The sequence below is a fragment of the Colias croceus genome, chromosome 12 (genome assembly GCF_905220415.1).
Source record: "Colias croceus chromosome 12, ilColCroc2.1".
NCBI lineage: Eukaryota > Metazoa > Arthropoda > Insecta > Lepidoptera > Pieridae > Colias > Colias croceus.
Window position 1 is genome coordinate 683,916 of NC_059548.1, and position 27,276 is coordinate 711,191.

The 27,276-nt window shown below is 32.5% G+C and overlaps 1 protein-coding gene and 1 long non-coding RNA gene across 2 annotated transcripts in view; both read right to left on the reverse strand.

Annotated features, from left to right (window-relative positions):
- Window positions 1–152: 152 nt before the first annotated feature.
- LOC123696465 lies at window positions 153–3,747 on the reverse strand. The gene is made up of 3 exons (XR_006752079.1): window positions 3,670–3,747; window positions 3,344–3,416; window positions 153–284 (listed from the first exon to the last, which is right to left on the reverse strand). It is a non-coding gene; the product is annotated as an uncharacterized LOC123696465 (long non-coding RNA).
- An 825-nt stretch (window positions 3,748–4,572) lies between these two features.
- Window positions 4,573–27,276, reverse strand: part of LOC123696194 (metabotropic glutamate receptor 3-like) — a 44,071-nt gene continuing 21,367 nt past the window's right edge. The window contains exons 6-8 of the mRNA XM_045642254.1: window positions 23,804–24,055; window positions 22,626–22,800; window positions 4,573–4,687 (exon numbers count right to left, since the gene is read on the reverse strand). Coding sequence (XP_045498210.1) covers window positions 4,573–4,687; window positions 22,626–22,800; window positions 23,804–24,055 — 542 coding nt within the window. The remainder of the gene's footprint in view (window positions 4,688–22,625; window positions 22,801–23,803; window positions 24,056–27,276) is intronic.

Sequence of the window (27,276 nt, forward strand, 5' to 3'; positions counted from 1 at the left end):
ATAATTAATGATTTACAAAACTTTAACAATTTTGCTGAAATATTGTTAAAGTTTAAAATTATCTCCTCATATCAATCGATGTGATGAATAAGAAAAGTTCTAAGTTCTAAGTTCTTATTTATTTACTCAATTAATATACATATACCGTACCTCATATTGTGTGCAGTTGAAGCAGTGCCAGCAGCAGCTCTCGCCCTCCACGTACTGCTTGGCCTGTCCCAGCTCGCACTCCGCGCTGCACACCGACTCCGGCGGGTGCGCTTCACCCCATTTGAACTGGATGTCTGAATAATAGTATTAAGTTCTAGTAGATAATGTCTAAATAATATATAGAGTGTATGACGAACTTATGCAGTAACAGATTCTGGGTAAAAATGACTCGACCAAGACACAGTTTCACACAATATTTTTACATAGTTTATTTCTTATGGCGGCTTCACATTAATGCCATGAATTCACGCACGGACTAATGTGGAGCCACCATTTATAGACTAGCCTTGTTTCACGGATCATTGTTCTGTTTTGCAATGTTTCATGTGTAAAGTACGTAATGATGTTAAAAATTAAATATTTTTGTGAATAAACAGCCTACCTGTATATACCTGAGGCAAAAAAATGTAGTGGTTACATGGTCTCAAAATCACTTACTATACACAAACTAAATTCTAATTATTCGACACAAAAGTAAAAAACATTACTTGTTAACATTCTACAAGTAAAAACGGTAAAAATATAACAATAGAGTTCATTTTCGAATGGAATATAGAAAAACAAATTTCATAGTAATTTGTGAGAAATGTCCTACATTGTAGATACGACAATTTAATTTTCCAAACATTGTAAGGTAAAATTACTTCGCTCTCGACTCAACGAGACTTGACTACTCTTTGTGGAAGTCGGTTTACTTAACGACCGTACGATATTTTCTGATTTAATTGTAAAACATTACGTGATTTAAAAAATATACTATTCGATTCTCCATTTTATATGTTTTACAATACTTTAAAATCAGTACTTGTGAAGTATAATTTGCAATGAATTCTTTTTAAAGATTTTATATGTATCTAAGTATTAATATATTTGTTTCACATTGTTCCTATGACATAATTATGTTTATATGTATGTATTTATACCTTTTAGTGCAATAGCAAATTCTAAAATAAGAAAAGAAAAACAAACTTAATTTTGATCTTAAACATAATTGATAGGTCAAATACGAACAACCTTTTACGACCAAAGCAAATAAACTTCATTATAGTAATGTCGTTACGATATCATAAACCCGCGCTCAAACGAGTGATTAAGATTGCAATTTACTGCTTAATGCTTGTTGACTATTTGCTTAATAAAACTGCTTTGGGAACTTTTAACGAAAGTTATTTATGTCGACATTAAATCTCGACGACATGTCTTTACTTTGCTCCGCGGTTTCACCTGTGAGGCTTCGCTCCTGTTGGTCTTAGCGTGATGATATATAGCCTATAGCCTTCCTCGATGAATGGGCTATCTAACATCGAAATATTTTTTCAAATCGGACCAGTAGATCCTGAGATTAGCGCGTTCAAACAAACAAACAAACTCTCCAGCTTTATAATATTATTAGTATAGGTAAATTATACTTAATTTCAAAGTATATTGTTAAAATTAGGTTAAGTAAGTATATTTCTAATTAAAATAGAAATATAAATGAAACGATGAAAACGAAAACACTTCAAAACTTTCCAGAATAATTATCGAAACATTTCACAGTCAAATTAATTTTATTATTCAAAAGAAGCCTCAAATGAATAGGAAGATTACATAATACATCAAGCCCACACATGATATATTTTTAGCAAACTAAATTTGACATAAAACATTGAGGTATTAGACAGGTGATTGACGTTCGAAGGGAGTGAACTTCTTAAATAATTATAATAATATGTATATTGTAGTAAGATTACTAGCTGTTCACCCGCAGCTTCGTCCGCGTGATCAAAGGAAAAGACGTTCCCGTGGAATTTTCGGGATAAATATGCTATGTGTTAATCCAAGTTTTCTTCTATGTGTGTGCTAAATTTCATGAAAATCGGTTCAGCAAAGAAATATTAATAGCCAATTTTTACAGCTTCTGGATAAGCTTCTGGATATGCTATGTTTAAGTTATTAGTCAAAAGAAAGAATGTAGGTACATATAAAAATGACAAGAATGTATAATTTCTCAGATCAACTTAAAATAATTGTCTTCGTATGTAAATGTGTTACTCTGACTGAGTAACTGCTCTGATGGAAAGTTCGAAATTTACTAGTCCCTTAGCAATAATTAGGTTTTTTTCAATACTGAGAGTACCTTAAATTTGCAGAGCGAACGAGCAATAATTAAAAATTCTCAATTTAGGGATTTGATTGTAACCGAATTGGGGAAAGTGGATCGTGACTTGGAAACTCGTCAGTTTGAAATCGAATTTTAGAATTAGGATTTTGAGTTGTTTGAGTCACGTATTTTATGGGAGTTTGTTACAAAAATTTACTCTGTATAATAATTCTGAATTTACCGCCCATATTGATGCTGTGAGCGCGAAGGTAAATTAATACTTTCTAAATTTATTTAATGGAATTTATAATATTACTAGCTTACTGCCCGCGGCTTCGCTCGCTTTGTCTAAAACCTAATAAAATATATACCAAAACCTTCCTCTTGAATCACTCTATCTATTAAAAAAAAACCGCATCAAAATCTCTGCGCAGTTTTAAAGATTTAAGCATACAAAGGGACATAGGGACAGAGAAAGCGACTTTGTTTTATACTATGTAGTGATATTACAAACCAAAAAAATCTGCGTGCAGAAGCAATAAATCGATAGTGAAGTTTTTATTAAATATCCATCCCTATGGGCGGCCGTACACGGACCGCTCGAGCAGTTAACGGCTAAGCGACGTACACGGACGGCTCGAGCGGTCGGTCGTTGACGGCTCGAGCCGTCGGTTCTTGACTGCTCGAGCCGTCGCGTCACTACCAACCGCTCGAGCCGTTGATTTTTTGACTAGTCGCGTCATTGATTTTCAGGGGGAGAGGAAGCCGTCGACGGCTCTAGCGCAGTCAACGGCTCGAGCAGTCAGTGTATGCCTCACGACCGCTCGCGAGCCGTCAACGGCACGATGGAATTTCGTCATGCAGTTGACGGCTTGAAGCGGTCGCGACGGCTCGAGCCGTCACGTGTACGGCGGTGAATGAATGCCTATAGTTCACCGCGCGGTCGCGGCTTCAAGCGGTCGGTCTCAACTGCTTGAAGCGGTCCGTGTACGGCCGCCCTAACATCAATTTTCCACCATTTATAAGCATAAGAAAATAATAAAAACTTACCATCAATATTAAGCTGCAGCTCCCCATCTAGATATTGTCCCACCTTCACCCAGTGGTAGACGCCTCGCGACACCTAAATGAGAGAAACATTTGAGTTGTGGAGTGAAAATTATTTATATTTGAAATTTAGATAAAAGTTAATTTTATATTATGTTCGTATTTTCTTTCTTTTCAAAATTTTATTTGCCACAAAATTTAAAAACATCACCTTAGAAAACAATCGTAATAATGTATATAGTACATTATGGTTTAATGCTCTCAGACATGACGTGTAGTAAATATCTACGAAATAAATTAAATTTTAAATGAAATAAAATAAAAAGTACCTGTTTGAAGTGCAGGATATTGTAGCGAGCTGGCCCATCACCGTTTGCATCAAAATGGAACTCATCACCGCTCAGACCTGTTTAGGAAATCCTAGTTAATTATAAAAGGGAATTTCAATTTGCACTATCCAACTAATATTATAGATGCGAAAGTTTGTGAGGATGGATGTTTTTTTACGCAAATACTACTGAACCGATTACAATGAAATTTGGTATGTAGGTAGCTGAAGACCCAGAATAAGACATTGGCTTTTTTGTCCCGGAAATCTCACAGGAACGGACACTATGCGGGTTTGCAAACAAGTATGTAATTCTGACCTCAACTTGTTACGATAAGTTTGATATAAAAATATTTATTACCCGCAGTCTCGCCCAAAGCGGCTGTATAAAAATGCTCCATATCCTATTAAGTATAAAACAACACTAAAAGGACTTTTCCCTTTACTGTTATATTATTTTATCATTTTTCCGGGTGAACCCTTTTTCTGAAATAAACTTCCATCCATGTATTTATCTTCACATTTATGTCGCCTTCCAGTGAATCGATAAATAATAATATTTATTCAACTTTTCCATTTATCCAGTTTAAATCAGCTGTTTTATTTATAGACTAGGCTCTTGATTAAACATCACCATTAATTTACTATGTTCCTGAACAATATCCAGTTATATCCTTTAATATAGCAGCAGCAGCAGTTCGTCGGTTTAGAAAAGTTAAACGCCGCCATTTTATATATAGCCTAGGCTATTAACAAAACAACAAATTTACCATTTATCTATACTAATATTATAAAGCTGAAGAGTTTGTTTGTTTGTTTAAACGCGCTAATCTTGGGAACTACTGGTCCGATTTGAAAACTTATTTCAGTGTTAGATAAACCATTTATCGAGGAAGGCTACGCTTCACGTACCAGTGAAGTTGACCTTCCTCAAATAGCGAAGCAGCTCAGCGCCGCTGGCGGGCCGCATGGCGTCGCACAGCCCGGGCTTTCCACCGCACACCGTCGCATGCATATCTCTGTAAAGAAATATTAATCTATAAACAGATAAATGTACAATAAAAAAAGAAATATGCAATGTTATAAGTCTAATATTCAAAATTTTACTTCGTATTCTACCTACCTATCTATTATTAAGGACTTTATTGTTAAAGTTTATTACGTTTATTTATTAAATTTGTTAGTTCACGAATAGATTAGATTCATAAATTCTAAACAGCAATGGACACAGCAAACCTAATAATAGTTCTCATCATCATCATCATCATCATCATCAGCCCATATATGTTCCCACTGCTGGGACACAGGCCTCCTATGAGGGTACAGGCCATAATCCACCACGCTGGCCAAGTGCGTGTTGGCGGATGACACATGTCGTCGAACTTTTTAATTCTTCGACATGTCGGTTTCCTCACGATGTTTTCCTTCACCGTTCGAGCAGTGGTGATGTTACAACATGCGCAGATAAATTGAAAAATCAATTTATTTCCTGCGCGCTCGCCTGGTCTCGAACCACGGACTTATAATATTATAATAGTTCTACTTGAACATTTTTCTAATATATAAATAAGTCTTCAAAGATTTTTAATAGATAACAATATATCAATCTGCCATTCAAAAAATCTTTCTTTCAAGCGACCTAAATTAAAAAAAGGCCAAAATGTAACTTAAAAGCGTTACTTACGTAGCGTAATAATTTCTTCGCAGTAGGCATAATTATACAATTCAGCAGAGCTGGTTAAGGTTGTAATTAATCATCATTAATTATCGCTAACTTAGGCTATTTCAGTTTAGGTGAATAAAGAGTTTAATTGAAGTAACAGTATTATTGGAAATTTTGTAATAAATGTTAAGTCGAATTATGTAGAGGCCATAATAATAATTAATTCCTTTTCATTAGTAGAAACTGATGCTTGTTAATTAAAATTGTACACTAGGAAATAAAATATCTAACCAATTTAGGTTTTCAAAATATTCCTAGTCATAGTATTACCATCTTTAAATTACCCAACATAACAACGTAGAGTCTACAATAAGATAAAATATAATAATAACCCCTTTTGTAACCTTATAAATAAGTTTATTTTCAATAACAAAGCCTAATATCAATTAGGTTTATATTGTTGAAATAGAAACCTAATTGGTATTATGTTTCAATTTAGGTGCGGTTCGTTTACCGAATAAACTTATTTATATCCAGAACGTAAATTCGATTTTTATCCATGTTACTTTTATTATACGTGAATTGACTTTACAGATATACTAGCTAACCACTTATCCCGGTTGCGCTCGGGTTGACCTGGGATAAAAGTAAAACAAATTACAGCTTATAACGTGGCTATCGATAAAATATATTCTTAAACCATTTCAATAAATCCACAAACTCACAAACTTTACCTTTTTATATTATAAGTACAGAACAATAGGTAAAATCAACTTGAAAACACACCCTAACGCTGTTATTTGTAAAAAGAGTCCTAATAACATTAGTCATTTTAAGGTCGAACGGTCTATGGTCCAGACAGGTCCTTTGTCATTAATACCTATGTATTAGATATCTGTAGTTAGTTAATCATGTATTCTATACTAATACCATAAATAGTTTTTTTTTAATTTTACGATTAACTTGTACGATTGTTTCGTTGTACGATTTAACTAAAATCTGACCTATTTACAAAATTCTACAGCTACAGCTAAAGCTTTTGCTTATCGAGTGAAAAAAACTGTTATTATCTCGAGTCCAGCCGGACAAAGCCGGGGAAAATGGCTAGTTTATAGTTTATAGTGTAAATGCTACTCTGAAATAAGGTTAATTTTGTAGCGTGAAGGTGTTACAATACGTCTAAACGCACGTGTTTAAGAAAACTTTAAGCTCTATCATTTAAGAAACGAATTTTCCTTAAAAACGAATTTTTGTTTATTCTTATAATAGTAAAATAGTGAAGTGGAAACCTTTAGATGTTTATAGAACTACTACAGAAACCTAAAGACAAATAAAACAAAATATTCAGAGCACGTTCTATAAATTCATTTATAAAGCTTAGGGTGGTAATTAACGGCGTAGATAAAAGCTTTTTAATACTTAATTTAACTTTGAACCCTACCCTTGGAGATTAGATGGGTTATTAGTATAGCTTACTTGTGCTACCTGGCTTTCTCTGAAATATTGTTACGCATATTGCAGATTTATTGGCACATTATGAATGAGACTATTTTAATGTAGGTAGGTACGTTTTATGTAGGTATGTATTGCATATACAAACGCGTATTACGAGATACGTTTTAATATTTTAATAATTATTATTTTAAAAATAATCAAGAAATTCAAGCAATATAAGTATATGAAACAAAATAAATATGACCTTACAGAATTTCGACATATACGAGTAAATAAACAAGGAAGAGTTATTCAGTATAAATAAATATTCATTTAATTTATGTAATAAAATATACGTGGGTTTGCTTTCACGGAATGCTCATGTTTGGATTTCATGATTCATCTCGACTCGTTTTATTAAATATTGAATGTAGCTTAGCTGAAAGTATGTATTTTGGTTGGTTTGTTTTCGAGATAATATTCACATAATATTCACAGTAATATACGAGATTCTATGGCGAAATAGAGGCTCTTATAACAATAAGAAACATCTGTTGGAGCCATATTGTATTGAGCGGAAAGTGGTTTTATGTGTTTTCATACGTATATGTATATTATTTATTTGATATCTATATGTATTAACAATGTGGGTTCTAAATATGTGAAGAAGTACATTATAAACTGCATCACACATGAATATTATCAAATTAATATAATGTAAGTAAATAAAAGCTCTTAAATATGATCGAGCTTCCTAGAAATCTTCCTATGAGGGAAAATAAAAAATACAACGAAATATGGATGATTTCTAATAATTATAATATAATAAGCCAGTAATGAAACAGAATTAAGCATTTACTCGAAAAGCTACACACTCCTTTTATAAAACATATTTAAAACCTATCATTCAGCACAACTAGGCTAAAGTCCTCGAGGACTTTTTGCAACGAGGTTGAACTATCCTTTCAGTTTCAATTGAACTTTGTAAGTCAAAGCTCAACCCATTGAGAGACTGCACTGTGCCTAAGATTGAATACTAAAGGCTTGTCGGTTTTGTTTCTACGTGATGTATGGAGAGAAAAGCTCTTTGATTTTCTTTTAGTTTTATTCTAAGCCTTTCAGCGGTAAGTAATATATTGAATTAGTATAAGTTTACTTTGCGTGTTTAGATTTAGGGCCGATTTTTCAATCCCTGGGTAAAATGCATCGTCTAATAAAGTATTGCACGAATATTTTAAAATGTCACCTGTAAACAGTCAAATACGGACAATTAGAATACATTTTTGAAATGGTAGTTTAATACGTTATTCGACGAATAAGTTTTAACCAAGGATTGAAAAATCAGTCCGCTCGATAGTACTTACATTTGCAACTGGATTTTATTTTTCTAAGGGCCGATTTTTCAATGCTTGAATAAAACTTATCTGTCCAATAAAGTATTACACGAGAATATTAAAATGCCACGTAAACTGTCAAGTACGGGCAATTAAAATACGTTTTTAAAATGGTAGTTTTATACATTATTCGACGAATAAGTTTTATCCAAGCATGGAAAAATCGGCCCTAAATGTAAGGTATTGACATTTTTTGGTGTGCTGCGGTAGTTGTAGCAATGCTTTATAATTTATATTAACATTTTTATTAAATGATACGTTTACTTGATAATTAAAAAAATACAGATTTTCAGTTTAGTTAAAAATGGTCCTTTTTTTAAAAGCTTACGCATCAATTTTCAATGTAGCCGCTAACAAAAAATACCTCTATACAAATGAAATATTTGCTCGATAGTTCCTACAGTTATGAAACAGTAAAAGACGCTTGTAAATGATTTATTATGAACTATGAACATTGAACAACAACTCAGTTCAAATGTTATTATCTGTAATATTTGCTATTGGTCTGCCTGTCGAAACAATATGCAGATTATGAATGCGAGCAAGACTAGTAGTGTTCCACAATATTAGATATTATATAGGATTCAAAATGCATTGTTTGTGGTGGTTTTGAATAGCGTTATACTGATATTAAATTCAACGTTAAATGTACCATTTTGTTTCGTTATCTATGTGTACCATGTAATATGTATGTATGGTGAAGGTATCTTCTTTATACTATTTGAAATAATTCACAAGAGCGCTGTTATTTCTTCGTTAATAAAATTGATAAGTATATTTCACACGACATGGAAACCGCATAACATAATGGACATTGTTTTAAAATAAGCATTTCCCATAAATTAAGATTATATTTACATATATGCATTTTAAAGTAATTTCAACTATAATATTTATTATTCTTTCTTCATACACATTAAAGCAATTCTGCAAAATACATTCGTTCGCATCTTTCTTAACTTAAATATATGGCTTAACACGTTAGCTGCGAAACAGGGCTTGAAACACCCTGTCCGTGTCTCGTCGTTATAGCGGTAGGAAAAAACGTAAACTTCTCTGTCGTGCGGGAGGCATAACTTCCATCTGGTTCAGTGTAGGAAAGTGATATCTATATATCTGAGATGTGCTATTGATTCCTAGTTCAATGGTATACCGACCTTAATACCGGGTTTCTTAGACCTCGTGCCGCACTGAACAAATAAAAATTCTAACACAGTGCGGAACGAGGTTGCGAACACCTCGTACCACCGCGCACCTCGTACCGCACCCTAAGCTAGCTCACGCGGTTAGTGTTGTGCAACGCATTCGAGACTATTTGTGGAACAACTTATTGAAGCGTTTACAAAGAATGACTTGAATGTAGATACAGGTAATTTACAAACATCCTAACTACTCGTTATAATAAATATCGTTAATAGAAACGTGAATGTGTGTGTGTAAGTTTGATAAATAAATACAATTAAATAAAATCGATATTTCTTTTCCCATCACTAAATTATATGAAAAACTGCTATTGTTCAGTGCGGTATGGGGTACATCAGACCCCACATTTTATTTTACCCCTAGAATCTAAACTAACTAATCTAACCACGGGCGACGGTAGATTTAGGTTAATGAACTCATTGTTAATAATAATCACGACAAAAGCCGCACACTTTGTCTTATTTGGCGCCAAAAAAACGATTTTGGTCTCCTACGGGCGGTGGGGTTTAATATGCCTCGTGCCGCCACAATCTCTGGTATAGGACAAGGTTTAAAACGACCCGTAACGCAGTAATGGAAAGTACAGATATTTCTGTGCCGCAGTGAACGTGTTAAGTTGTGTAATTATGAGCATATTGTCCAGAAGTTGGTGCCAAATACAATTTACCACAAAGCCTGGCATGTCGCCAGATTAATACTTTTGTACATGTGACTATGAACGGCTCTACGGGACGGAAATGGTATACGATATCGGTATACGACACCTTTTCATATAAAACCGTATACTTGCACTATAATAATAATATTATGACTCTACCCGGGTAAAAGTATTATAGTTTTGAAAGTTTTTAAAAAAAGTAGAGTTGTCATACTAAAGCAAAAAGAAAAATCCAACAATTACAAAATAATTAAAGTTAGTTTAAATTAAACTTTTAATCGGTGTTACTAAAACCCTAAATTATAGATAGATTATTAAAGAGATACAGATTATTTCAACTTCATCAAATTTCACAGATTGTAAATTTCTAATCTTATTAATTTAGCTTAATTTATTTAAAATCTTTGCTAACATAGTTACAGTAACATTTACGTTTGTAGAATGTTTATAAATAACAATTGAAAGTCACGACCAGTCTAGACTGTGATTAAGCGGATAATTGGATTCCGAATTAGTATTGTATAAATGTATAGTCATGATCCAATCCGCTCTATTATAAAATAAATGAATTGTATCTTAACATTTTATTTATGATTAAACTAACTTAGGGATTCACCCACGTATTTAAAAGGAATAAATTCGGTAAAGACTAAAAAGTAACCTATATTATTCTATAGACTTTACGATTAGCGATTTTATTTTTATAAAGGTTATTTTTATAGGGTACAGCCCTACGAACTATCTCCAGACACAAAAATCATAATAAATCATAAAATCGCTCCGTTGCTTCGTGAAAGATAGAAAAATATACACATAAACATTTATTCATTAATAATTTAGTACAGATTCAGGAATTTGTCCCTACTTTTGTGTGTTAATAACTGAAAACATCTTAAATTGTAGTTCAAAGGTATAATGGGCTTTAAAATAAGAGAGTAATTAATTCGTTCTTACAAGATAACGTCGCGTATCGCTTCCCTATCGCATATGGTAAAAAGCATAACGATGCGTGAATACTTATATTATTTATTTTTTTATTTAACACTTTATTGTGCAAGAAACAAAATATACATAAAGGTTACAAAAAATAAGATTAAAAAGCACAAAGGGCGGCCTTATCACTATGCAGTGATCTCTGCCAGGCAACCACGGGGAGAAAGGCAAAGAAGCGAAATAAAACAAAATAAAACATATTTTTAGAATAGGATAGAAATAATAAAAGAATACAATAAAATATATACACATTTTATACAGTACATGATAAAAATACGTAAAAATGAACAAAAAAAATTAAAATAATAATATTAAATAAATATATGAAATACAAATATATCATAACGAGCGATGTTATAACGCGCGTTATTATCAAACTTCGGGACATACCTAGTGGCTGGTTGCTTTTTCTGTTCGCTTGTTTGAAATTTTCAGAATAAATCATCATAGTTAATCTGAGTTTTCGCTATTGTTTTTAAAACTGTTATTTATTACATTGTTTTTAAAATTCTGTTTTCTACTGTTTGGTTGCATTTTAGATTGATATTCGTCTCGTCTAAAAGTATGAATTGATGAATGGAGACTACATTTGACTCATTAATTTTAGTGTATGTACCTTACAGTTGTCTTATCTTTATACTATTTTTATCACTTATAATGGCAAAGCTGAATTATTTTTCATCTATCGATTTATACGCTGTTTATAGTTTATACATCACATAATTTTGAAAACGATGTTAGTTTAATGATCGGGATAAATAAATGGGAATCAGGTTTTCAAGTTTTAAGGTGATTACTGATTACTGCTGTTATGCAACACATATTCAATATATGCATCATTCCTGCAAGAGGTAATTAAATAATTTAATGCCATTCATCTTATGTTACAAAATAACAAACGGGAGTCAAGATATCTGCTTCGACTCGCAAATAAAAACATCTTGAAAATAATGTTTTAAATGAAAACTATTTGTTTGTTTTAACAAATCCCGGGAACTCTGATCAAATGTCCCCTCAATTAAGATATCAATGTTGGAAACAAAATAAAACATTGACGATTGAAGTAAGCCGATTCAGTCTTTCGTTCCATTTGTTCCCTCTTAAGCCTCTTGTGTTTGGAAATGTTTTCCGGGAGGTATTTTAACAACTACCTTATTTTGAGAAGTCTCGGAATCAACGGGAGATATCTTTAGTTTGGATAGGAGTTTCGGTGAAATGTTTCGCTATTTCCTGATTTACGGGTATTTGTAGAGTGGATAATTATGTAAGTAATAAGAATAACTGTTGTTTTATTTTATTGAAATAAATATTTTTGTTTTATTTTGGAATTATTATAATCGATGTCATAGTCGACTTTGAAATATCAAGAAGATGCAATAGAACTTGAATAGAACGAATAAAATGACAACCAATGATAAATAACTTATGTGCATTTTGTTAATTAATAAAGTTGCCAGTCATTATTATTGAAACCAATCAATTTATTTTTAGAACCGTTACACTAAAAATGCTAATCTATCTTTTTAATAAGAATGGAGTCAATGGCCTGTGAAATGATAAAGACTACTATTAAAGGAGAAAGGTGATTTAATGGTAATGGCTAAGAAAGAAAATTACAAAGTAATATTGAAGGGCCATAGAACCTTTATTTCTACCCACGCGCTTTGATTCTCTTAATCCTTTGTATTAAAATAAGTCATGTTGCATTACTTACAATGACTTAGAGTTAATTTAATGCCTTTAAGAATATATAATTTGCAATGTCATGGAATAAGATGTTTGGGATTATCTGATCTACTCTTATTCGCTTCATTTCGATTAAGGGCTGATTTTTCAATCTTTGGTTAAAACTTATTCATCGAATAACGTATAAAACTATTATTTCAAAAATGTATTCTAATTGTCCGTATATGACAGTATACAGGTGACATTTTAAAATATTCGTGTAATACTTTATTGGACGGATAAATTTTAACTAAGGATTGAAAAATTGGCCCTAAAGCCTTGAAATTACAATTCTGCAATTACGTAATTGAGTGATTGATACTTGGATAAGGTTTAAAATATGATTCAAAAAATATGTTAAACTTTGTGGCTTCCTTTGCATTTATTTTTCATATACTAATAAGTCTGTGTCATTTCCCAAGTATCCATATTAAATCAAACAGTAAATTAATCCGTTGACTGATACGCGTAAAAGCTACAGACGTGGAAGCAGATAGAAATACTATCACATTTAAATCTTTTATTACAAGCTCATTTCGATTATTTGTAGACAAGTGGCAGTCCTTCAAACTCAAACATTTATTTATTCAACTAGACTTCCTTCAGAAGCGCTTTCCAATGATATTACTTAGCAATTAGCTTTCTTCAGTTTGGAAAGTTTTTCCTAGATAGAAGAGCCAAGAACAAATTGTTCAGTTACAATTTGTAAAATAAATCTATACTAATAATGATAAAGCGGAAGAGTTTGTTTGTTTGTTTGAACGCGCTAATCTCAGGAACTACTGGTCCGATTTGAAACATTATTTTAGTGTTATATAGCCCATTCATCCAGGACGGCTATGGGCTATATATCATCATGCTGAGACCGTCAGGGGCGGAGCATTGCGAGTGAAACCGCGAGGCGCAGTAAGTTATATCTATACTGTTTACTTTTTTTGTTAGGGTTGCCTGGCAGACATCGCTACTGTCGATACTTCCAGTGTTTCGCTACTTTTTGATGTTTTTTTGTTTATTTCATATATTTATTTTAAACGCATTAACGACTATTCATTCAGGTTAAATCAAACAAGCGATTGTGTTCAGTGAGATTTTATGAGCCATTTTATTTCAAAGTTCTGTTCCTCCCACGTAGTTCTTTTGAAATAAAACAAAGCTGTAAATGGAGTTTAAAAACCTTTCATATTTCCAACGTTAGACACGAGCATTGTAAAATAGCTAAGCCGGCTTATATTGAGTCGCCTAGAAGCACTTATCTAAGATATAGGGTGCTCCAAAACGACTGGAATTTAATCTTTTGGAAGTAACAGTTATGAAATACAAGGCTCTGCTCTTAAATTATGGTGGTCTTTTTGTTCAATTATTCGCATTTAATAAACAATAAATACTACAATTTGGCCGTATAGATGTAGTGCTGTATTTTCGTTTGTGTTTAGTTCTTTACAGGATTTGATACATTTAATTGATTATAAACTATTTAATTACATTTATGATTGTAATTGTTAACTGTAGATACATACACAATTAAGGGGATATAGAAATACAAGTTTCCTTTCATATAGGAATCACTAGATTTCCGCCCGCGGCTTCGCCCGCGTTTGCAAAGGAAAACCCGCATAGTTCCCGTTCCCGTGGGATTTCCGGGATAAAAACTATCCTATGTGTTAATCCAAGTTACCCTCTATATGTGTGCAAAATTTTATTGTAATTTGTTCAGTAGTTTTTACGTGAAAGAGTAACAAACATCCATACATCCATACTTAGATATAGCTAAACAAAACACCATAACTCTATTAGTTTATTTGTCAGTTTTTGTTAAACAATTTATTCACAAAAATCATCAATATTGAATTATCAAACGGTTGAACCGTAATTAAGTCAAGAATTAGTTTAATGTAATGGTGAATGCTAATTCTGCCCTTCTCTTCATAATAGACGAGGAAAATACGATTTTTCTTTAGAAAATTTCAAGTATAAAATAAGTTAATTCTAAGTTCTACATCCACAATAGCTGCATTACGACTTTGAATAGTACTTGTTGGTACTTCACAAACTTTAACTAAAATATTTAGCATTAAAAATGACTACGAGAGCACTTGCGAAGCGTGTGTAATATTATGAAAAAGTTATTTTCTAAAACTATAATAACTCTCTGAACTAGTTTACCAAATGAACATGACGTTTCAGAAAATAAATTCTAATATCGCTTAGTGGATGACCGTTTATCGCATCTATAAACTAGATCCATCCATTATACAGAGCGTTTAATTTACTTACGTTATGAACTACAAGGCAGAAAGAAAATTCTTATTTTTAATTTTATTCAACAGCGTATTGAATTTCATTAAATTAACCAGATTTACTTTATTCAATCGTTTAGAAAAAAAGCATATTAATATTGATAAAATTGTAATATCTGTCATAATATTAAACGAAATAGCATCACTGCACCAAACTTGGCAATATTAATAAACTAAAAGTCACGTTCGACTGTACAGTGTACCTTCGGCTTTTATCAAAGGCAACTTTCCCTCAGAAGTGTTGCTAAAAGCTATTAGTAGACGCAACATGACGTGAGAAAGGTCGCACGTTGTACATTTGGGATAATAGGTCAGCCTAGGGCGGTCTAGGGCTGGCCATGTGATTAGATTGACTAATTGTTACGGGGGCATTTACATAAATTCAGATTAGAACGGATGCCTGGGTAACGAATGGTGGAATACTAATACGGCTAATTGTTCAAAAAGGTAAGGATCGTTGCGTTTAAGATATTTAATACTTAAGTGATGACAATAGATAGCTGTTAGATGTTATAAATGTTAAAATTGCAGTTTATCGGATATGGATAAAATTTTGTAGGTGGATGTTTTATTGAGTAGGTAGGTAATCTATGAGCCAATAATGTCAGCTTGATGTGACAAAGGATTAAACACGTCCGAAGTATACCTGAACTAAGCTTAAAACAAGCCACATTTTAATAACTAACTTTTAATGAAATTGTATACCTTAGCTTCACTTTCCGTAACTATAAACTAGAATCCATACTCACCATAGTATGAAATACTTATCAATGTAAGTAAAGTTATATTTCATCAATTCATGTGTTCAAAAAATAGACATAAAATCATAAACTATCCCTGCACCTACCCTAACATTGCAGCTGTCGTCACGTCGAGCGGACCCGATCGCGTGACAGCGATGCATTCAATACGTGACAAGGTCACGTGTCACGCTCACACTCACTTTTATTGCCGTGTTTATTGATGTAGAATAAAATTCGCGACACGACTGTAAAAGCATATTTTTAGTATTTATGAATTTACCATGTTTACACGTGCGATATGTCTATAAAAGCATATTTTTACTATTATTGGACGTATCATGTGAAGTCGATTTGTAGTCTTATGGGATAATAAATTCACACCTGTAAAGAGTTTTATATTTTTATAAAATATTTAAGAAAATATCGTATATTAATAAGATATGCGGAATTTGCCAAATAAACGTATGAAAGGTTTCTCTTTCATGACCCCATAAAAGTCACGCGTGACGTTATTTGATGCAATAACCGGAAAAAATCTGAATGTTGGGAAAAAATTTACGATTTTATATGAGACTCTATTGTCATGAAACTTGCACCTACATAAAAAGATGTTGAAGTTGTCAATAATTAAGTAATTACTTGAAAAAAATATTAAACTTTGTGGAAGTTAAAACTCAGTTAGCATATTAAACCGATACTTTTTTAAATGCAGTTTCATGTAAATTCTATACGTGACAAAAATAACGTGACAAACGTGACTGCGATTAACTTCTGGATTACAAGGCCTGCGGACTAGAGGCCGTGACATTTCAGCTTTATTTAAATGTAATTAATTTTTCATATAATATATTACAACATCAACAGTGTATGTTAATTACTCTTACTAGGAAAATGAAATGCAACGTACTTTCAATTAATGATTCATTAAGAAACTTCTGTTAGGTATAATAAAGCTTGAACTCATTTCGTAAAAAAATTAAATTCGTAATAAATAAAATACTTCTCACATAATCATTCTTCCGAGACTATCGATAAATTTTGTGAACTTTATAAAATTATATTATTCAAGGAAAAAATCATGCAACCACTTTAAAAGTCGAATGTTTTTAATAAACGATGCAGATGCTCTGCCTAACTACTACGGTAATGTGTTTTTACGACTTATCATTTACAATTCCCAAATCCTTTTAGCACTTTATAAAATGCATTGAAATTGTCCCTAAATCTGTCACGTATAAGCTGTATTTATCGTAGCGAGCGTGTCGAGTGTCACGTCGCTGTCACGCGTCCCTTTTCCGTGTCCGCAATAATCGCAATTTTATCACTAAGTTGTCTTGTTTTAGTGATAAAATTCCAAACTGAACGGAACTGTCTCGCAATCGTTCCGAACGAAATTGCATTCTTGTGACGATTCAATTTAAGGATGTGTAGAATAGTTAGAACATAACTTTGCGAAGCTACGAGAGAAGTATAGTGTAAAATGTGGTAATATTTGTGTATGAACACGAATTAAGTAAATTATAAACTGATTACTTAAATGTCGGGTTTTTCTTTAGTATTGTATCTTTACGTACGTCGTACGTATACGTGATATTTTTTTTATGTTAAGCTTACCGCCCGCGACTTCGCCTGCTTTGACTTAAACCTAATAAATTATATACTAAAATATTTTTCTTGAATCACACTATTAAAAAAACCGCATCAAAATCCGTTGCGTAGTTTGAAAGATTTAAGCATACAAAGGGACATACGGACAGAGAAATTGACTTTGTTTTATACTATGTAGTGATAAGTATCGTACTTAGTTATTATATTTCGGTACATTTTTTGTAACATTTTAATTCTTTTGATAGATTGTAAAGTTACTATCTCTCTGTGTTTCATTTATTTGTAATCTATGTGATTGCACAACGAAAATATAATTAATTGTATGGAGTAAAGAATGTTCTTTAAATGGGGATCAATTTATTATGAAATTGACCGGTATGAGTTAGGGATGTTTTTCCACAGAAATAAATTTTAAAATTGGCTGCACTCGGCAGAGATCTTGGCAAACAAACGGGACTATAACCATTGTTGTGATAGATCGATTTATGGTAAGGTTATAACAGATAGGAAAAATATCTTATATTTTAAATCTCGTGCTATGGTTAATTGCATATTATATTTATTTACAGAATTTCCACTTGTGTAAAATTAACACGTTTCATTTATTGATTTTCTTTTAGAACTAAGTGCGCCGAGAGTTCTATCAAAAAGACAAGTTTTTAAACTTTCATCTTAAATTGAATGTTACTAAATTTTAGCAGAAAAATTTTGTTTAAAAAAAATTTTAATTTGTTTTATCTCTTAAGGTCTATATTCATAACTATTAAATACAATGGCGAAGTTGTGAACAGGTAATAACTAAAACTAATGTTAATTGAATTGCCGTACCAAATTTCTAAAAATTTCTGTCTGTAATTTTTTTCTTATTATATTGTGGTACTCAAAAGTTGTTTGTTAATAATATAACCTAAGATAACAGATGAAATTCTTATCAAGTTAACCTTTACATTGCAAACAGTACTCATAATTATTAGCTAGTATTGGTTTCAAATATGCCTGCTATAAGCAAGCAGGCATATTTGAAAAATTTGCATTTGTACCTAACCCACGTAACAATATATCACGATTTATATATTTCTATAAGATAGAGCAATAAAAAGTTATCGACAGCTCTTCGAAGTGATAAAATATACAAGCGAGTCACAAGCGCTGAATGAGTATATTGTGTTATAGAAATGTTCCAAGAATTCATCTCGTATCAAAGATCATTACTGAAAGATGCAATTTTTCACTTGAAACCATTGTTCAAGTTCAGTGTTATAGTATATGTACCTATTTTGTTTATAATATTATGGTATATATTTATTTTATGTCTAGTGTGGATAAAAGTGAGGATGAAAATAATCCGGTTCAGATTGATGCAAAAATAGTTTCGAATAGAAAATAGACGCTTAGAAGAATACTTTTACGATTAAGTATTTATGATAATTCTTGATTAATCGGTTTCGATTTTTAATAATTAATATTTTTACATTATTAATTGAACACACGATCCTTTATGAAATAAGAAAAATAAAGCATCGGTAACGATTACTTCTCATAATAATATGTATGTATGCGTAACGTTACAAACGTAGCCAGAGGTATAAGTATAAGTACATAATATTATATTCTCAGATTCACGTAACATTCTGTCGTACTTCCGTAACCGTTGTTAAGATATGTTACCTATTAAATTTAAAATATTTTTTGTTTCTCTTGCTTCCATACGAATTGGATCACGTTCGCACTGAGGGACTATACCCTCATAGAATATGACATGTAACCACGTATAGGTAACATTATATTTTTAGTATGCTGTCGCTATATAAAAGATGTATCTATTATAATATCTCTTTTTTGCACTCCTCAAGATTTCAATTCTTACTAAGCTTTTCCAAACATGCACAATGCTTTTCGCACGTGGCTTCGTCCACTTTGTCTAAAATATAATGGAAAAATATAATCCAATATTATTTTAAATCCCTATAATATGATGAGACACCAAATTCAGATAATGGTCAAATACAAAACTACAACTTTCGCAATCGTAATACACTTAAACGTAATAAAGGACAATATCCAATAAAAAGATGAATCGCAATAATGAATAAATTGTGGACGAAAATGCCATTTTTCCTCAAAGAGCAATAAGTAATTGGGACCGAATCTGGCTATCAAGTCATAAATTGGCTGGTTTTGTTATTTAAATCGCGTCCCAAAGGTTTTTCTACGTGATTTAACTTTGGGAGAAGATAAATTCACTATTAAAATGGATCTAATGTCTGTAGAATAGGAATATCGACGGACAATTTTTATCGCGAGCCACTTTGAAGGCGAATTTGAATTCTGCTTCCCACGAGATGAGATACTTCGGAATTAATTAGCTTAAATAGCAAAGGGACTATTTGCGTAATACTACCTCCACGCCCGGGGGGGCTTGCGTTTCTAAGGGACGTTCAATTTCAAAAGTATCTGTTATATTTAGTGACCCAGTAGCGTTGATCTCATTAACAAAATGTAATTAAGAAACCTTTTAAGCTAGAATTCGTTTGTATTCTAGATGCTTGTAATTGGAGACTAATATTGATTAATTTTGATATTTAATTGAAATTTTGTAGTTTCGAAGCTCTAGAAATTTGTAAAGGTTTACAGTTTATAATCGTGAAAGAGATTAAAGAAAAACTAATTAAAATAAATGTAAAGTATTCTTAGATTAAAGCCGATCGTTAAAATCGTCTGTTGTGAACCCACATATAGTCTGTACCAGGCAGAACTCGTATCACTACATAGAATAAAACAAAGTCGCTTTTTCTGTCCCTATGTCCCTTTGTATGCTTAAATCTTTAAAACTACGCAACGGATTTTGATGCGGTTTTTTTAATAGATAGAGCGATTCCAGAGGAAGGTTTTAGTACATAATTTATTAGGTTTTAGACAAAGCGGGCGAAGCCGCAGGCGGTAAGCTAGTTAATAATAAGGCATGCTGTATGTTGTATGCATAAAAAACTGTTTTTAAAGGTAAAAAATAATATTTCTTAGATGTACTAGAATCACTGTAAAACTACATCAATAAAGTAATCAACAGACTCTTATAATAAAATTTCCAGAAAAAAGTGAATATGCAATCTGAAAAAAAATATAAAAGAGACGGACAGAATATTCATTTTCAAGCAACCTTAACTGTAAATTGAAACAGACTTCACAGGTACGTAGTTGAGTTCAATTTTCATGTAAAATGTTACGTTCTTTGTAACATAAAACGTTAGACAATGCTTTTCCTATAATGCACCTTAAAGCTAGTGCAAGTAAGTTAATAAGCGTAAAATGGTAGAGAAATCTGATATCACAAGCTGTAAAATCTATTGATAGTAAGAATTTCTCATTAGCTTTAACTACAGTGTACATTCTTTATACTTTAACTACGTAATATGGTAATATCTTAGGTAGTTATTAATTTATAGATGACTGTATATTCTATTTAAAATGTTATATTTAAAATATTACACCATTTTATTTAAAGCTAGTTTTCAGATGAGGTCATAATACCTCATGGAGATGTAATTTACTTAAAATTGAAACAATTTCTTATTTCCGATTTTATATTTTATAAATAAATAAATAAATAAATAAATATTATAGGACATTATTACACAAATCGACCTAGTCCCACAGTAAGCTCAATTAAGGCTTGTGTTGTGGGTACTAGGCGACGATAAATATAATATTTAATAAATACATATATAGATAATACACCCAGACCCAAGAACAAATAATTGAGTTCATCACACAAATATTTGCCCTGACCGGGGATCGAACCCGGGACCGTCGGCTCAGTAGGCAGTTACTTTACCACTGCGCCAACCGCGTCGTCAAAGGAAATAAGCAACATTTCTTAAACACTAAACAACAGACTCGTGATAAATTTGATGGCCTGTAAGATCCCGATAATTTATATTGTTGTTGACAACTTGAACAAAGTAAACAGAACACCAATTTGCAGTGAAAATTTCGTTGAAATATTGAAGCTATGACAAAAGCGGTTTCATAGCGGGAACTGGCTTGGAGAAATGGTATTACGGTAGTTCAATTTTAAAAAATCTCTTCAAATTCATCCAACCACGCGGCTGATGAGAGAAATACCCGTATATTGCACAGGTGAAAGCGTTTAGTGCTTTTTTAGAGCTTATCGTTCAATATTGGTGAACTCGTAGCAGATATTGAACGGTCAAAATAATAGTATTTTGGTTTGATTTCCCAACATATTTGGCGGAAAATAATTATCCAGTAGGTACATTTGAAAACTTGAAAGCCGTTTAAAAGAAATGAAATAAAGCGAGAAATCGAGCGAGATTCGAATAATGGTCCTTACGCATACATAAGCTTACGAATGACCATATTGGATTGTTTTGGTATTACCATAAAACAATTTAAAGACAGTCTAACTTTAAATAAGGGATCTGTCACTTTAAATAGTTGTCTATGTGAAATACGACAAAACCAGATTAAAGAGAACCCGCGGTAAAGTTAAACCACAGTTAAAACCCTGCCTAAAAGTTTTGTTTTGTGGTAAGACAGTTTATAGACGATTGACTTAAATCGGTGTAAAAAATTTGACATTGTAATAATATATTGATAACATAAAGCTTCCCCATTTATTCATTGTGCTTTTAAAAATATATTTGACGCTAAAATATGGGATAAGTGGGACTTATTCTGAGTGTGGGATTGTATGTGACCGATGAGTTGTCCATCAAATGACTTAGTGAAGGACCTTTCAAAGGCTTTATATAAATCTCTAAGTCTATATCATTGTTGTTAAATACATATTTTATTGTATAGTTATCATTGTATTCTAATCTAATCTAATCAATCAATCTAATAATGCTAATCACGTGTCTTTCTACTCGAGTACATTTAACTATTAATTAAAAAAATGTGTGCGTGTACTAGTGTACACACGTAAGAAGTGAAACTTCTTTATGGCCATATTTTTCAAAAAATAATTTAGTATATGCAACTTTACAGAAATACGTCGAATCACGCGTGGCAGGGATAAGAAAAAGATGGCGCGTAACGGAAAAATGTTAGACTAAATTTTTTTCCGTCCCCGATAAAGAAGTTCCACTTCAATAATACCCAAAAATAGAATAATTAAAGTTTATTACGCTAGATATTCGCCGCTAGAACTAACTTTTAGCATCGGCGCTACAAGTGCTGTTAACTGACTGCTTAAGAAATAGCTGTAAGTACCACTGACCTGATAGCATACGCGAAGGCCATAACAGCATCAGAGACAAACTGCAGCTGCCGTTCGAACTCCGTGTTGTTAGCAGTGAGTCGCTCGCCGCCGGAGCAGCGCCGTGCGAGGTGACCGTTGTACGGCGTGCGGGGAGCGCCCCCGTGGCGGCATTGGAAGTGTTGCTCCCAGAACTCTGGTGGATTTTATATGGATGGTAGGTTTTTGGCAGTTTGGTAGATTTATAGTTTGATTGAGAAACTGCGCAGCTGTTGCCTCGCGAGATTAATGATAAATAGGCATATTTTACCATGAGTTGGAAGTTATATATTAGAAAATCACCTATGCAAAGGTGTCCGTATTCCTCCATAGGAAAATATCACTAAAATCACGAGATTTAAGTGATATTTTCCTATGTACTTGATTAAATATTGATGTTATTTTATTCGAGTACATTATACATTATATTTTAATTGTAATCGAATACGAAATAGGGTAGTAAAGACAAATAAACAAAACAGCAATAACATCTCTCCAGGTTCTCCGAACTAAAAAAAGGATGTGTATTGTATATTATGTATTCCATAGCACATTTTCAGTTCTATGAAAAAAATCAATTAAAGTAGCGCCGAAATATCATATATTCGATATCATCCCTATAGCATGTTTTCTACGAAAAATACACCTGTAACACTTCTAGTGTGACAAGTGTTTATAGGCGGTGACCACTTAACTGCTTTGCTTGCTCTGACATAAAAAAAAAAAAAATAAACTACCGTAAAAGGATTGAAACCAATACTAAAAGGCAATTAATGAAAGTAACAGAATGATAATATTTCACTCCCTCCATGATTTATTTGAGTTAAACATTACAAGAGAAGATTTAATTATAACGTTTTGAGCAACTGTGAAATCTAAGAACAAGGGAAATCTCTAATTGGAATATCTTGAGTAGTTGTTGTGGTTATTACTTACGAAAATGAAAAAGTGCAGAGCAAAAGAGCATAAGTGATTTTTATGTATGATTAATATTATGTACTTACTTAGGTACATTTATGTATCTAAAATATATTTTAGGAAAAGAGTAACAGCATCGAATGCCAATTACAGTAAGACACGTATTTATTAAAAAAATACCTATGTAACTGTTACAAATAAATCAAACCAACATAGTTAAAACACTATTAAAATGAACTCACCAACAAACCACGGATTCCGCCTGTTATTCTTCACATTCAATCCCAAGAAGTACTCCGTGAAGCCCATTACGTCATTCGCCTGTGGTTGGACACTAATGGTTCCTTCTACGGCCCTCTCGTTCCCGTCAGACACCAGGGCCCTGGCGCTCCAGCCGTCGGACCCTACCCAACTGAAGGAGTGGGTAGCGTTGGCCCTTTCAACTGCCCGCATCACGCCAGCCACTTCTTGGTCAGAGCCGAATATTATTGCACCTTTGGGAGAGTAATCATAATAATATTATATAAGATTGCAAAAGAGTAGGAGCTAGTCAAAATAATAGTAAGATAGTAAAAGTATATTGTATAAACAACGAATACATTTCAAAATTAAAATTGTTAATTCATTAACAATGTTTACAGTTTTTTCAGTTGCATGAAAATACTTGAAATACATCTCGCTATTCCTTAGATATAACCTGATTTTTGTTACACTATAATATGGCATAATTTTGATAACGTCCTTTGAGAGTTACTTCAATAATATTGTCCCCAACATTAGTGATGAATTCAGTTAAAAGTTTATTTTTAGACCGTTGTTCAATGCAGATTGATTAAAAACAGTTTGTAGAAATCTAGCAAAATTGACTATTTTAGCTCATTCAAATTAGTTGAAAACTACTTCGTTCAGAAATTCCTTTGAATCGGCAACTTTTATGAATCTATCACCGGTCCAAAGATTGATTACATTGAGAACTGTCAGGAAATTCATGTTTTGTCTTCTGTAACTTGGTAAAATGTTTATTTTTGTATCCACTTTTTGTACATGTTTTTACGCTTTACCTTAACATCTTATATTTATTTTTATTTCGAAATTTTAACTGCACAAGTCTATCATTTTATCTTCTAGTTGAATTAAACTCTTAGGCAAGAAAATAGACGACTAACACTTAAAAATATTTCAAATTAGGTACCTACATAAAAATGTGCTTCGCCAAGAACCGCTTATAAATTGGCTAGCATTAAAATACTGAGAAATGACACCATACAAAAATGACAATAGCCCTCTAAGTACACGGTTCGAACAAAAGAAGTGCTGCCGGGGCAAATTGTGAGCCGCGGAAAGATTATGGACCATCTATATTTTCAGCTCAACAGGATTTTAAAGTTTTAATGCCGCAACTTTTAATGGATCCCTTTCAAAGAGGAATTCCCAGACAGCCGCTGAATTAAAGTCACTGGTTTGTTGACAATCGGAACTTGTTTGAAATGACGTACTCTCTGACTCCTTTAGTCGTCTCCCTGGAACGTCTTATTATCTTAATGCATATAACTTTTATAACTGCTATGATGCGGTTCTTTTGTCGGACTTTCTGCATTCAATACGGTATAATAGATAGAAATATGCTTGTGATATTTGATAAACATGGAATATTCTAATCCATACTAATATTATAAATGCGAAAGTAACTCTGTCTGTCTGTCTGTTACTCAATCACGCCTAAACTACTGAACCAATTTGCATGAAATTTGGTATGGAGATATTTTGATACCCGAGAAAGGACATAGGCTACCTTTTATTGCGAAATATGTACCAAGGGCGAAGCCGGGGTGGACCTCTAGTAATATTATAATACGAAAGTGTGTTTATTCGTTTTAATGTGACATGGCCATAGGTAACTTTTGGCAGCGGTGAAATGACTCATACTAATGCGAATTTAACATCAGGGGAATCCGCGGGCAAAGAAAAATAATATATGAATATTGTTTTCAATAAAAATGATGACGATGATATTGTTGTTGAAAATTTGTATAAGTCAGGAAAATGTTTATAAGCCAGGAAAATTTCTATACGCCAGGAAAATTTCTATACGTCAGAAAAATTTCTATACGTTGGGAAAATTTACGCCAGGAAAAATTCTTTACGTGAGGAAAATTTCTATATGCCAGGAAAAATCCATAAGCTAGGAAAATTTTTATACATCAGGAAAATTTGTTTAAGTCAGGAAAAATTATATACGCCAGGAAAAATTCTTTACGTTAGGAAAAATTCTATAATCCATGAAAATTTCTATACGTGAGGAAAATTTCTCTTTGCCGCAAAAATTTCTATAAGTTAGGAAGAATCCATACGTTGGTATAATTTCGATGAGACAAGAGAATTTCTATACATCAGGAAAATTTCTCAATTACAATGAAATTTAGCACACATATAACTTTGATTAACACAGGAACGGGAACTATGCGGGTTTTCCTTTGAAAACGCGGGCGAAGCCGCGGGCGGAAATCTAGTGTTGTATAATGGTAAGCGAGTCTGTGAGGTGAGTAAACGGTTAAGATTAACTTTCGTACTTTAATTTTTTTAATGATAGGTAGTTTCTTTTAGGGCTCTAATGCTTTATTTGCCAACGTTTTCAATCGTCTGTATCTGATCTGCTTTTCTGAGATTTAGTTCTTTGCTGAGACAAATTATTCATCACTAATTTATGGATAAACATATTTATATCATTTCATGTATATAAGCTTCTGCTGAGACAAAAATGAAGAGTATTAAAAAAAAAGTAAACTGAATATTTCTTAACTCTTCAAGTTTGCTAAACATTCTCTTTAAGCTTATTACAGAAAAATAATAAACCAAAAATATTCTTCAAAGCTCTTTCTCGATGTAAACTTACAAAGCGTTTTACCTGACACGTTTAAAGCAAGATATTTGTTACATTCTTAAACCTCTTTGTTGCTTTGGATAAACGTGGACGTTGGAAAATTTGCTTTTCCTTGTAAAATGCTTTCGTGGTTTTAAGGCTCTTTACCATAAGCGCGTTGTGCGTTTAGATAATTGTGTTTAAATTGAATATATTTTGAACTAGTGGTCTGCCCCGGCTTCGCCCGTGGTACATATTTCGCAATAAAAGGTAGCCTATGTCCTTTCTCGAGTATCAAAATATCTCCATACCAAATTTCATGCAAATTGGTTCATTGGTAGTTTAGGCGTGATTGAGTAACAGACAGACAAACAGAGTTACTTTCGCATTTATAATCTTAATATAATATATAAATCTCGTGTGACAATGTTTGTCCTCAATAGACTCCTAAACCACTTAACCGATTATAATAAAATTCGCACACTATGTGCAGTTCGATCTAACTTGAGAGATAGGATAGTTTAAACATGTAGGTACCACGGGCGAAGCCGGGGCGGATCACTAGTATTAAGTATGGATTACTCGGGAACTTGAATTTGGTAAATCGTAAAACTATGTAACGATGATTCAATATTACTTCTAGAAGAAATATAATTAAATAAATATTTGTTTGAGTTTGAGAAGATTAATATACCTATTGCTGAGTAATTATCGTGTTTCTTGTGGTTTCTTTTCAGATGAAGAGACCTTATAAAACGTTGGTACCTAGTTTAAAAACTATTCAGACACACTTCTCAAAGCATGAATCAAGTGAATGTATCCATTTTTTTCGTTTGAGTTCGAATTCTGGATCAA